The 13,262-nt window shown below is 35.9% G+C and overlaps 1 protein-coding gene across 3 annotated transcripts in view; it reads left to right on the forward strand.

Annotated features, from left to right (window-relative positions):
* Window positions 1–10,923: 10,923 nt before the first annotated feature.
* The window catches only part of KLHL5 (kelch like family member 5), a gene marked incomplete at both ends in the record, with an annotated part of 57,135 nt that continues 54,796 nt past the window's right edge, over window positions 10,924–13,262 (forward strand). For 2 of the 3 annotated variants that reach the window (XM_079715077.1, XM_079715078.1), the window contains one exon: window positions 10,939–11,321. In XM_079715077.1, coding sequence (XP_079571203.1) covers window positions 10,939–11,321 — 383 coding nt within the window. Of the gene's footprint in view, window positions 11,322–13,262 lie in introns of all 3 variants that reach the window. The other variant, XM_079715079.1, reaches the window with a different exon arrangement.

Consider the following 13,262-nt stretch of genomic DNA (forward strand, 5'->3'; position numbering starts at 1 on the left):
ACTAGGGGGAACATCATCAAAGTCTAAACCAGAGGCTGTCAAAGTGTTCAAGTCCATGGTCCAGCTAACTGGTCATTAGACTATTAGTGGTTCTCAAGGAAATAAGGAGCCCACACCAGAATGTAAATTAACTACATCATTAAGCACACTGTTTGGTTCAGCTGAGAGTTTTTTTTTGTGGTAAGACTTTCTCCTTGAAGGAAGCAGTGCATTAATTTACATTCTGGCACAAGTTTTTTATCTCGTGGTGGATAGACCATTGGACTAATGGATTCTGTATTCATATTCTTTCAGAAGTGCTTTTAAGTTCTCTCTCCACTTATAGAAGCAATAAGTGGAAATCGTAGATGATGGGTCATTGTGAGCATGGCTTATGCAAGAAAGAGGACCCAAACTCAGTAGGAGGCCCACGTCAAATATATGGCATTAGCCCTATATGAAAAGATTTGTGAATGAATGTGCATTTATGTTTAAGTTGAAATAAAACCTTTAAGAATATGTGAATATAATTTTTATGCTTACTAACTTTTTCATTTAATGGACTAGCTATGGGTTTCATCCAACAAGGGGACTTTTATTATACTCAGAATTCCAGCTTAACTGGAAATATATCTTTGACCTCTGCAGCTATTTTAGCATCCTGTGCTTGCCCCTGTATATTTTTACCATGCTGTATTGCAGTTTTAAAATTGAATGTCAGTTCCTGTATTGTAAGTGCTTCAAAAGCCATAGTCCTTTTCTGTAACCTTCATAGAGTTTCCAGTCTAGGGAAGAAGGCAGACATTAAGTAAATAATTTCAGTGAGATTATTATTATTTTTTTTTTTTTGCGGTACGCTGGCCTCTCACTGCTGTGGCCCCTCCCGTTGTGGAGCACAGGCTCCGGACGCGCAGGCTCAGCGGCCATGGCCCACGGGCCCAGCCTCTCCGCGGCACGTGGGATCCTCCCAGACCGGGGCACGAACCCGTGTCTCCTGAATCGGCAGGCGGACTCTCAACCACTGCGCCACCAGGGAAGCCCAGTGAGATTATTGAATTATCTGAGCTAGTAGTTTGGAATGCTATGTGACCATATAGCAAGGAGACATAATTTAGTTTAAAGGTTAAAATTTACCCCACTCATTTTTTTTCACCTTGATCTCATATAAGTATATATCACAATACTTTTAGGGTACACAAAGAAATAAAATCCTTGTATTAGATGGCTATTACCATGAAATTAGTCTTCAGTTTTCAGTGTATAGGAGAGTTCTCAACTGCTGTTTTCAATCTACCGTGTAACTTACAAAGCTAAACTAAATCTCTTAGCTTTTTACAGCTGAATTTAAATTCAATACTTATTTTTAATTTTCATTTACTGTTTAATCAGAAATATTTCCCAAATATTTTTAACAGAGTGAAAGATTTAGCATTGTGCTAGAAATTTAATTTCGGATTTCAGAGTGTGTTTCTAAGCTTGTTTTTATTACAAAAGAGAATTTTGATGCCATGTGTTTGTAGTAACGAGTGGAAAGAATGCAAAGATACCCAATGTTAACAGCCCAGGATTCATCTATCCACACTTTAAGTTTCTGATTTCTTAAATAGATTGTAGATTGATTTTTAACTATAAGCTAAATATGGCTCTAGACTCCATATTCCTAGCTATTTTGTTGCCAAGTAAATAATTAAAGCTAAGTTTGTCTAAAGCTACACTCAGTCCCCCTGAAACTGTATCCTTCTTACTTCCTTATTTATGTTAATATTACCATTCTTGCAGCCACCCACATTTGAAAATGCTGTTGTCTTTGACTTCTTCCTGTCCATTTGCCACAGACATTTTATCAGGCCTGTTTTTGTAGTATCTTTAACAGCCACCCCACTTTCAGATCTCATTGTTTCCTGCCAGGGTTACTATCCTCTGACCTCAAAGAGTTTTCTGATTTTCCTACCAATGGCATCTTCCCTCACAAATCCATTCTTCACTTACCAAATTAATTTTTTTGAGGTATACCTCAAAATTCTTAACTCAAGAACCTCATCCTCTCCCAAATAAAGGACATACCTACCTCTTGATAATTAGTAAGGGTTTCATTCAAAACCCTCTCCTGCTATATTTTAAGATCTTTCAAGGTCTGTTCCATTAATTTATTCATTTATTCTTTGGTTTAAATTCAGTAAAAGTTTGAATGTCATGCACTATACAAGTTGTTACAGATATAGTGGCCCCTGCCCTGATGGATTTTACTGTCTATATTTCTCATCTTTGAGTTCTTTCTGCTTATAGCAAAATTTGTTGAGTTTATATAAATACAGAATTTTTTTTTTACATTTATAATGTTTGCTTTTAATGAGTTTGGGGAAGAGGTACAGAATATCTGTTTCTGGAATTAAAGTTAAAATTAAATCTCAAATCTTTCCTAACCTGGGTAAATACTTGACTGACATTTTCTGCTGTCATACTTTTTTTTTTTTTTTGCGGTACGCGGGCCTCACTGTTGTGGCCTCACCCGTTGCGGAGCACAGACTCCGGACGCGCAGGCTCAGCGGCCATGGCTTACGGGCCCAGCCGCTCCGCGGCATGTGGGATCTTCCTGGACCAGGACATGAACTCGTGTCCCCTGCATCGGCAGGCGGACTCTAAACCACTGTGCCACCAGGGAAGCCCTGCTGTCATACATTTTTAAATGTTAGTGGAATTATATCAGTCTTCAAATTTTTAAAATAAGCCAAATTCTCATAAAAGACCTAATTTGACAGAGCTTTAAAAGTGTCCTGGAGGGCTTCCCTGGTGGCACAGAGGTTAAGAATCTGCCTGCGAATGCAGGGGATGCAGGTTCGAGCCCTGGTCCGGGAAGATCCCACATGCCGCGGAGCGGCTAGGCCCGTGAGCCATGGCCACTGAGCCTACGCGTCCGGAGCCTGTGCTCAGCAACGGGAGAGGCCACAACAGTGAGAGGCCCGCGTACCGCAAAAAAAAAAAAAAAAAAGTGTCCTGGAATTATCAAACTTTAAAGGGTTCTTTGAAATCATGTGTTGTAACTTATTGTTTTTATAGTTGAGGGGAAAATTGGGGAGGTGAAGTGCTGCTAAGTTAGTACAGTAAAATTCTTGATGTGTTTTATGCAATATGTAGTACACACTTAAAACTATAGGAATAGATTCATTAAAATTGATTACTCAGAAAACAAATACTGTTTTCTTAAAAATTATGTGAAGAGAGGTTTGTTTAATAATGATTACACATATAAACCAGTTACTAATTGTTTGTAATTTAAATTGTTGAGTGAAGCCATAGCTTTAAAAGCCATACTGTTGAAGTGAGCTCATCTGCAGTCTATCATAGTGACATCTCAGTGTTGCTATTGTCATATTGAATAATCTCATCTTTTAAATTCACAAACTAACATTTCAGAAGTTTTGAAGCAGAAATTGCATGTGGATTTCTTAATTACATTTAAAAAATGTATTCATAATTGACACACCTACTTTAAATACTGTGTGAGCTTTTGTATCTCAAATTTAAGTAAAGCAATGTTGTTAAAACAAGAAAGAGGTACAGAATATAATTTGATAATCAGTTTGAAGAAAGAAATGTCAGTCTGAAAACATATCTGCTGTTTAGCCAGTAGATTTCAAAGTGATACAAATTTTATGCCTAAAGAATGAAATAGAAAAGAGAAATTCTTTGAGTAATATTTTGTGCTTTTTTTCTTAAGTTGAAAAAATACTAAAAAGGTTTTGTCACCAGAGGTAAATGTTTTCTAATATTCTTTTAACATTTGGTTCTTAAGTTTATTTTTATTTATTTATTTATTTATTTATTTTTGCGGTACGCGGGCCTCTCACTGTTGTGGCCTCTCCCGTTGCGAAGCACAGGCTCCGGACTCGCAGGCTCAGCGGCCATGGCTCACGGGCCTAGCCGCTCCGTGGCATGTGGGATCTTCCCGGACAGGGGCACGAACCCGTGTCCCCTGCATCGGCAGGCGGACTCTCAACCACTGCGCCACCAGGGAAGCCCCTTAAGTTTATTTTATAATTTCAAAAATGTGCATAATAAGTATATATCTTTTATTATTGCTCTTATAGTTATTGGATTCATTCATTCATTAGAGAAATATTTATTCAGCACCTTTCAGGTACTGTTTTAAATGCTAGGGCTATAGCAGCGAGTCACACAAAGCTGTACTGCAGCTAACTTTGTGGTGAGGGTAAAGATAATAATAAGAGAATAGCATCTAATATGCCAGGGGGTGATAAGTGCTGTGAAAAAAATCAAGAGGGTCAAGGGGATAGAGAATGATGAGGGATCTAATTTATATAGAGTAGCCTGTGCAAACCATTTTGATAATTTAACAATGTAATGCCTTTTAGTATGTATTGCTCTTTCATAAATAATACCCTAGGAAGCACTTCTCATCAGAAATGCATAAATTTTTGAGCGAAACAGTATTATATTGTATAGTAAAAGTTGATGGGACAGAAGAAAAAGTGTTATTTAAATAAATGCTGAATTCCATGCCATGAAAACCTTAATGCTTAAGTTTACTACATATTTTTCATAAAGTAGTTGGCCCAAGAATTCAGTTAAAGCCGGGAAATATTTCTGTAAACCCCTTTCTATCAGGGGGCTATAACAAGCTACTTTATCAATAGATCATTTTTTAATGTATGTTGTTAGAGTAAAGATTTTTCCCCAAAATACCCATGCTTAGACAGGCTTAAGCTTAGGCGAAAATTGTTAGAGACCTAGCTATAAAGGATTTTGAGCAAATTCCGTCTTTGAGGAGTATTTTCCAACTTTGCTTACCTAAATTCTCTCCATTTATCATCATTTCCATTACTCAATATGACATTTAAAGTTTTTGTTGCAATAGTGATCTTTTATTTTTTAAGTCTTTTATTTAAGTATTCTATTTGAATGGTCATGTTATCCTCATTCTAAGTTCTAATTTGTTTTTTCTTTGATTGAACTTGCTAGGAGGTAAGAGAAGATACCAGCAAATTTTTTTTTTTTTTTTTTTTTTGTGGCACATGAGCTCTAGAGCACAGGGGCTCAGTGGTCGAGGTGTGCGGGCTTAGTTGCCCCACAGCATGTGGGATCTTAGTTCCCTGACCAGGGATCGAACCCATATCCCCTGCATTGGAAGGTGGATTCTTTTTTTTTTTTTTTCCATACAGCAGGTTCTCATTAGTTATCCATTTTATACATATTAGTGTATATATGTCAATCCCAATCTCCCAATTCATCAGTACCAGCAAATTTTTAAAGAGCTAGATCTCCAATTCTATCATTTCTTAATTTCTTAATTCTTTAGTTTCTCCTCTAATCTTTATTATTTCATGACTCCTTTTAGAGGGCTTATTTGGTTTTCAACTTGAATAGATTGACTAGTGCATGTCTTTTCTTTCCTTTTTAAATAATCAATGCATTTAGAAAGTCATAAATCTTACAATAGAGGAAATATCCCACCTACAATGATTATCCAAGCCATCCACTGTGCTTAGGTGCCAATCCTTTTTCTATTATCAGAGTCTTCACTTTTTTTGCTCCAGTGCTTCCGCCTGCAATCATCAGTCTCACCTTCCTGTTGGATCATTCTCATCATTCTAATATGTTCTTTGTTTTTAAAAATCAACAAATAAACAAGCAGGCAAAACAAATCCATTGCCTTGATTCCTCAACTCTTCCAGCTGTAATCTCATTCCACAGCCTCACTACTGAGCAGAATTTTCTGGAGGAGTTGTCTGTACATACTCTCTCTTATTTCTCATCTTCCGTTAACTCTTCAACCCGCCGCAGTCTAGCTTTGGTCCCCAACCCTTTACTGAAACTGCTCCTATCTTATTTGGCAAAATTTTTATGTTGCCAATTCCAGTGGACATTTTTCTTTGCACGTGGTACCTGACCTCTCATTTGACATTGTGACCATGGCTTTTGGGTTGAAACACCTTTATCCCTTGACTTGCCTAACACCATAGGCTGCTGATTTTCCTCTACTTCATTGGTTGTTCCTTCTTAGTGTCCTTTGCCTTTATCTGTTAGAGTTCCTTGGAGCTTGGATCTGAGCTCCAGGAACATTTATCCAGCTACCTGACATCTCAACCTAGATGTCTCAAAGTTGCCTCTAACTTATCAAGAAATGAACACTAATCTTAAAAATATCATAGCTAATGAGAAAGTATGATAAAAGGACTGGATATAAGATAAATGTACTTAATACTTTTATTATAATGGCAATAACCATGTGGAAATGCTAGAAAAAATTTATTGCATTTACAACAGTGAAAAAAGAGAAAATAAAAGAACATGATAAAAATTTTAATAAGAAAGGCACAGGACCTATAGTTAAAAGATTTAAAAATCTTATTATTGAGCATAAGATCTGAACAAACTAAAAGACATATGCTTGGATGTGAAGCCTTGATATAAAATGCCAGTCATCTTAAAATTAATACACAAATTTAATGCAATTCCACTTAGAATCTCAGTAGGGTTGGATTTTTTTTTTAAATATTTATTTATTTATTTATTTGGCTGTGCCAGTCGTGTGCACGATCTTTTAGTTGCAGCATGTGGGATCAAACATAGGCCCCCTGCACTGGGAGCATGGAGTCTTAGCCACTGGACCACCAGGGAAGTCCCTAGGGTTGGAGATTTTTGTTGAGAGGATTGGGTAATATTATTTTAAAGTATATATAGAAGAGTACATATTCAAAATTAGTTTAAAATTTATTGTAAAAGAATATATGTGGAGATAGGAACTTGCTTTAACAAATAGTAAACATATTGTAAATGTACTGTAATTAAAACACTAATATTGGCATAAAAATAGACAAATGGTGCAACAGAATTAGCATCCTGAATTGTTAAAATTCATAACAAAAATAATACCTCAATTCAGTGGGAAAAGGGTGGTTTATATCAAAATGATGTTGATAATAGAGGACTCATATTAGAAATATAAAGAATTATAATACTTATTGTTGACTGGTGGGCCTGTGAAAATGAATGAGAAGGATACACTCACTTTACTTTTGAAAATGTAAATTTCAGAAAAGTAAACTATCTTTTCAAATTTAAAATGCACATACTTGCAACCCAGCAGTTCCACTCCTGTGAATAAATTCCAGAGACACAAAAGCTTCACAAGGATGTTTATTTTAACATTATCTTAATAACATAAAACAAAAAAACCTGAAATCAATCTGCATGCCCACTAGCAAAGAAGTAATTTAATAAATTGTGTTTTACAATTATGGAATATTATGCAACTATTAAAAAGATCATTATTAGTTTATATTTCCATGTATATTATTTTGGTGGGAAAAGCACAATGCCAAAAATATGTATACTGTATGATCTCTTTTATAAAACAATAACAAAAGCTCCTATATATGTGTATATAAGTTTGGATATGAGTTTTATAAACAAAGAGAAAGGTGTGAAAGGCTGTACACCAAGCTGTCAACACTGATTACCAGGAAGAAGGAGGAAGATTGACAAAATAAGTGTCTCAGTGAAAAATAGCACGCAGTATGAGTCCACCGATACAAAAGGTTGGGGTGGTGGTGAGCTTTTGTATGTACATGTGTATGTATGTATGTATGCATGTAACCAAATCCATGACTATTACAACAGTGGTTAAAGGCTGCTACTTGGCCTTTGTCAACCCAAGATCCTAGTATCCCTTTAAAATCAGAAAGCCTATTTCAGTGGCTAATCTCCCACCTGCATCTCTAGCCTACTCCGAAGAGCTACTGCATTAAAGAGGTATTTATTTAATGTATTATCTCACTATCTTGGTGAAGAGAGTCTTTGGCCCCTCTTGGGAGTGGAGGCATGGTTCAACGTTTTAACGTTCACGTCTTTGGATTCCTTCTCTATATTGGGAAATGTCTTGCATATCAGTGGTCTTTTTTAATAGATTTTTAAAACTTTTTTATTTTTGGCTGCATTGGGTCTTCATTGCTGCACGTGGGCTTTCTCTAGTTGGGGCAAGCAGGGGCTACTCTTCGTTGTGGTACACGGGCTTCTCATGCGGTGGCTTCTCTTGTTGCGGAGCACAAGCTCTAGGCATGTGGGCTTCAGTAATTGTGGCACGCAGGCTCTAGAACGCAGGCTCAGTAGTTGTGGCGCATGGGCTTACTTGCTCCGCAGCATGTGGGATCTTCCCAGACCAGGGCTCGAACCTGTGTCTCCTGCATTGGCAGGCGAATTCTTATGTACTGTGCTATGAGGGAAGCCCATCTCAGTGGTCTTCAATGAAGTCCACTCTTGTGTTCAGGCTCCAACCAATCAACCAAACAGCAAAACAATTAAAATTAGCTTCTGGAGCTGGCACAGTGTAAATGGACTCTCTGGTAATGGTTCTTATATTGACAGATTGAATATAAAATTTGAAATTATATTTATATAAAATTATATATATTAAAATGTATTCTTTATTTGTAATATTCATTTAATTATCCTTTTCTCGACCAGAGTATAGCCCTCTTTAAAGAAAGATCTTATTTATTTTTCTACCTCTTGTGGTGCCTTAAACATGTAAATGCTTGGTAAATACTTATTTGCATGAAGACCGTGATGGCAAGATCATTATGAAGTACTACAGTGGCATTTCTTCATTGTGTGGGTCTATACCATGCACTGCAAGATGTTTACCATCTCTGGCCCCTGCCCATTCAATGCCCATAGCCCTCTCTGGTCATTCCAACAACTAAAAATCCATGCCCCCTACTTCCAGAAGCCTTTCTGGGGTGTGGGAGCAGAGGGTTGGTGCTACCTTTGTTGAGAACCACAAGGCTAGAGTAATTGGAGAAGCCTTTCTAAGGGCAGCAGTATCTGTGCTAAACCTTGAGGGATGAGTGGGATTTCAAAACCAGAGAAACTGGGACACAAACAGCATGTAAAACAGGAAGCACAGTAGACTCTGTCTTAACTGATGAAGCAGTGTGTCCATTTGCAAAATAGTTAGAAACAAAGTTGGATAGGTAGAGTGGAGTTAGAAGGGTGTTGATAAAAGGAGTCTGACAGAGGTGAGAGGAGAGGGAATGGTGTCATTTCACTCTCTAATGCATCCTGCATACTACTGCCAAATTAATTTTCTAAAACATTGCCTGCTAACCTTTACACCTTTGATGTGTGTTCAGGGCATTTTATGTCATCTTATGCATCCAAATTTATCTCTTATTACTCCTTAATATTAATTAGGTATTTCTGGTTGGCTGACCAAACTGATATTCCCCCCTCTTTCTTTGTCAGTATGCTCACTTCATGCTTTGTTAATATCTTTCTTCCTTTATAAAGTCTTTCATCATTCTAGCTGTAAAACTTCTTACTATTCTTAGAAGCCTTCTCCCTAATGAAACTGGCCCATAGCACTCCACACCATCCTGATATCTCCTTTCTCTTTCTTATAGTATTTATGGTTTGTCCTACAGTATTTGGCACAAAATTATATATGGCTTTTCATGCCTATTATTCTTATTTCTCTGAATAATTTTTATTCTCCTAAAGAGCTGTGTGAGGTTAAGATGTACCTCACAATATTTTTGTAAGCCTCCAAAGCAGCTTTTTTTGGTCATTTATTTGTCATTTTGTCATTTGTCATTTTGATATAGCACTAGATATTGAGCACCCTGAAAACTCAAACTCTGTTTTTGTAGATGACAAAATGCTAATACTGCAGCATTATAATATTTCTTGTACTTAAGTTATCAATTTTGTTGTTTCAGTAACTCGATTTAATTATTTTTGAGGGTAGGAACCAAGATGTATGTATCTGTTCCCCCATAATGCCTATAGAGTGTCTTGCTCACAATAATCATTCAATATTTTAAAATTTGATTGCATTTGATAGATTTTTATTTGCTTTATCAGTTCTCCTTAGCTGTAACCATGTTCAGACCATTGCTTCGTTTTGCCAACAACAGAGGGCACCATCAGGGTACTTATATACCGAAGAAATAATCCTATCCCAGTCCTAGGTAGCTTTCTTGAGCCACACTTTCCTTTTCCTAAGTAGTGTCATAGAAATTTGGCTATTGTAGTAATTCAGAGTGGCTCAATCCTAAGTACAGAGCAATATGGACTTCAGGTCATTTATTTGAGAAAAAATAAGTACTGTCATATTTTGATCCTTTGTAGTTTTCAGACTTTTTCTTTCTTCTTAGTCTTCTAAATATTCTTTGCTCAGATGAAGTATTACCCAGATCTTACTGTATTAATGAAACACACTCCTTTCCTGAAGGGAGAAGTTAGAAGTGGAGAGCAGTGAACGGGAACCCCACCTTTGTATTCCTCCTTCTTCCTGACCCCGCATCCAAAGAGCCAGCTTGAAAATCACTATAACTCATGTAATTTAAAAAAACTTTAAAACAACATGTTGTTTTGTGATATCTCATTTAGGAACTTAGTATAAAAATAGAAACATTTTAGTTTTACAGTGATTTTTAAGTACAAAGGAAAATGCTGTGGCATACATTTCTTGTTTCAGCAATAAAAGAGTTAATATACTAAGCAGCAGAGACTGAGACACTGCGATGGGATAGTACTTTCTGTCACTGTCGTTTGTGGTTTAAGAAAAGGGGGTGGTGTTCTGTGTTTAAAAGGACTTTAATGAATGCTGTCAGTGTTTGTGAGAGCTAATGGTCAGTAAGGGAAAGGAGAGTAGGGGACAGTGGTCTAGCTGTTTCAGGATAGGTGGATGAGAGTTTGCTCTGATTGAATGGAATGTTCCACCGTGTTTCATCTTTTTTTCATTGTCCTTTGTTCTCTATAATCTGATATATTGGTATAAAAGTAAATGTAGATATATATGTGAGTGTGATTTATTTTCCTTTCAATTTGTTTATTGTGTACAACAGGGCATATACTTCTCTTGTCTTGGTTGGATGCACAAATCTCTGTGCAGTGCTTTTTGCCCGTTGCCTAGACGATCACTTGGTTTCTCTGAGGATGTCTGGTTCTCGTAAAGAGTTTGATGTGAAGCAGATTTTGAAAATCAGATGGAGGTGGTTTAGCCATCAAGCATCATCTCCGAATTCTACAGTTGACAGCCAGCAGGGAGAATTTTGGAATCGAGGACAGACTGGAGCAAACGGTGGGAGAAAGTTTTTAGATCCGTGTAGCCTACAATTGCCTTTGGCGTCAATTGGTTACCGAAGGTCCAGCCAACTGGATTTTCAGAATTCACCTTCTTGGCCAATGGCATCCACCTCTGAAGTCCCTGCGTTTGAGTTTACAGCAGAAGATTGTGGCGGTGCACACTGGCTGGATAGACCAGAAGTGGATGATGGCACTAGTGAAGAAGAAAATGAATCTGATTCCAGTTCATGCAGGTTGATTATTTTCTTACTGATAGAAATGGGGTGTGGGGGTATATTCTATATACTGTTTAAAATAATTTAGTATTATTATTTACAATCTATGATTTTATAAAATCTATGATTTTATATATATATATATATATATATATATATACACACACACACATACCTCTACATATATACACATACGTAATATCTTGGTATGTATATGTGGTACTTTTGCTGGGATTTTTTTAAATGTTCTAATATTGATTTTAATTCTGTAAAATTATAAAGACAACAAATAGCTTTCATTTTGAAATATCTTGTATTCCCTATATAGATCTGGCTCTGCCCTGAAAATAATACATGGTAGCAATTTTATGCATCATTGCCTTGCATTTTGCTTCATTCGTTTATCTTCTATAGTCATAGCAAAACTATAGAAGACATTTCTATAGTATAAAAATTTTTATGACATTTTAGTTTGCAACAGATTATAGAGTCATTTTTAAATTTTTATGAAAATGAAAGGTTTTATGAAGAGAGGCATATTGTAGTTGCCAATAATTTTTGCACCATTGTAGTTATCAATAATATTTTTCTTATGGTTATTTCTCTTTGTCCTATGTTGCAGCCCTCCAGACTAATTCAGAGAATACAGTAACATGTCTCTTTCTAGGATGACAGCTACTAATTCCTGTTGCCTTCACTTCTCTGAAAATTGTGCTATTTAGGGAAGTGAAGGACATTCCTTCAGGAGAGTGTAAGGGAACATAGAGGAGCTAGATGTGGTCAGCTGGTGAAAAGGGGGCAAAAAGAAGGGGAAATGAGTTTGAGGAGAGAAAATTAAAAATTGGTAATTTCATAATGACTTTATCCACCTTCACCCATGGAACCAGGCTTTACCTCTGAAATGAATTTCTTCTTAATCAGTTTAAACTATCAAAACTATAGCATATTATGTAACAAGTTAGGGCCTGAAAGTCATCTTTCTGATTCATCTTCATTCAGAAATACTTAAAGGCTTATTATTTTTCTAGATTAATTACTGAATCCTTTTTCTTTTAAAATTTCTTTACAGGTTTTGATAACACTTGTAATTTGTATGTTGGTTATTATTAATATAGGCATCATAAGAGATGGAGACAAAATGAGTTCATATATTCAAATATCTTTTACTTGGGGATATTTACCGCCTTCTAATCTTCAGAATATGGAATTCTGAACTGTGATGCTGGAATAATAACAAATATAGAACAGTCCTCTATAATCATTTGTGTAATGGAGAGAGGGGAATATCTTTACATAGGTAACTAGTGTATTTAATTTTTTTAAATTTAATTAGTTCATGATTTAGCATTATTTTAAGGGAATAGGAGCCATGAATAATTTTGATTGGAGATCATTTGAATTAATATGGTTTCATTGTTTTGTATTTTCTTTGGATACTTGTTGCCATAAAAAGAATAAAGTATATATTAAAAGGTTCAGGGTTTATCATTTTTGGGATAAAACCATTCCCATTTGGTGGGAAACCAAAGAGTAATCATCTTTTTATTTGAAACCAATGCAATGTATCAAGAATATTCTAACAAAATTAGAAAAAAAAACCCAAAACATTCATTCGTTTACCAGCATTAGTTATGAAAATCTTAACATGTATCTACTACCTGGAGAGATTATGCATATGTGAATATAAAATTTATATACATGTATAAGCTTAGAAAGGTTGTACACACATAGGTCACTATAATTTACTTCCTTCAACAGAAGTAGTTTGCATAGCTAATGATTACTGAAATTAAGTTAATCTATTCTTTAGTGTCCATATTAAAGTATCATCTTGATGGGATATTCATTATGACAGAAAAAGATTGTCTTTTTTTTTACTGAGGTAGCTATGTGCATACTTCAAGAAAATACAATTGTCATTTTTAGTTGTAGGAGCTATAAAAATAAGAAAATTATATG

The sequence above is a fragment of the Hyperoodon ampullatus genome (assembly GCF_949752795.1).
Source record: "Hyperoodon ampullatus genome assembly, chromosome: 1".
NCBI lineage: Eukaryota > Metazoa > Chordata > Mammalia > Artiodactyla > Ziphiidae > Hyperoodon > Hyperoodon ampullatus.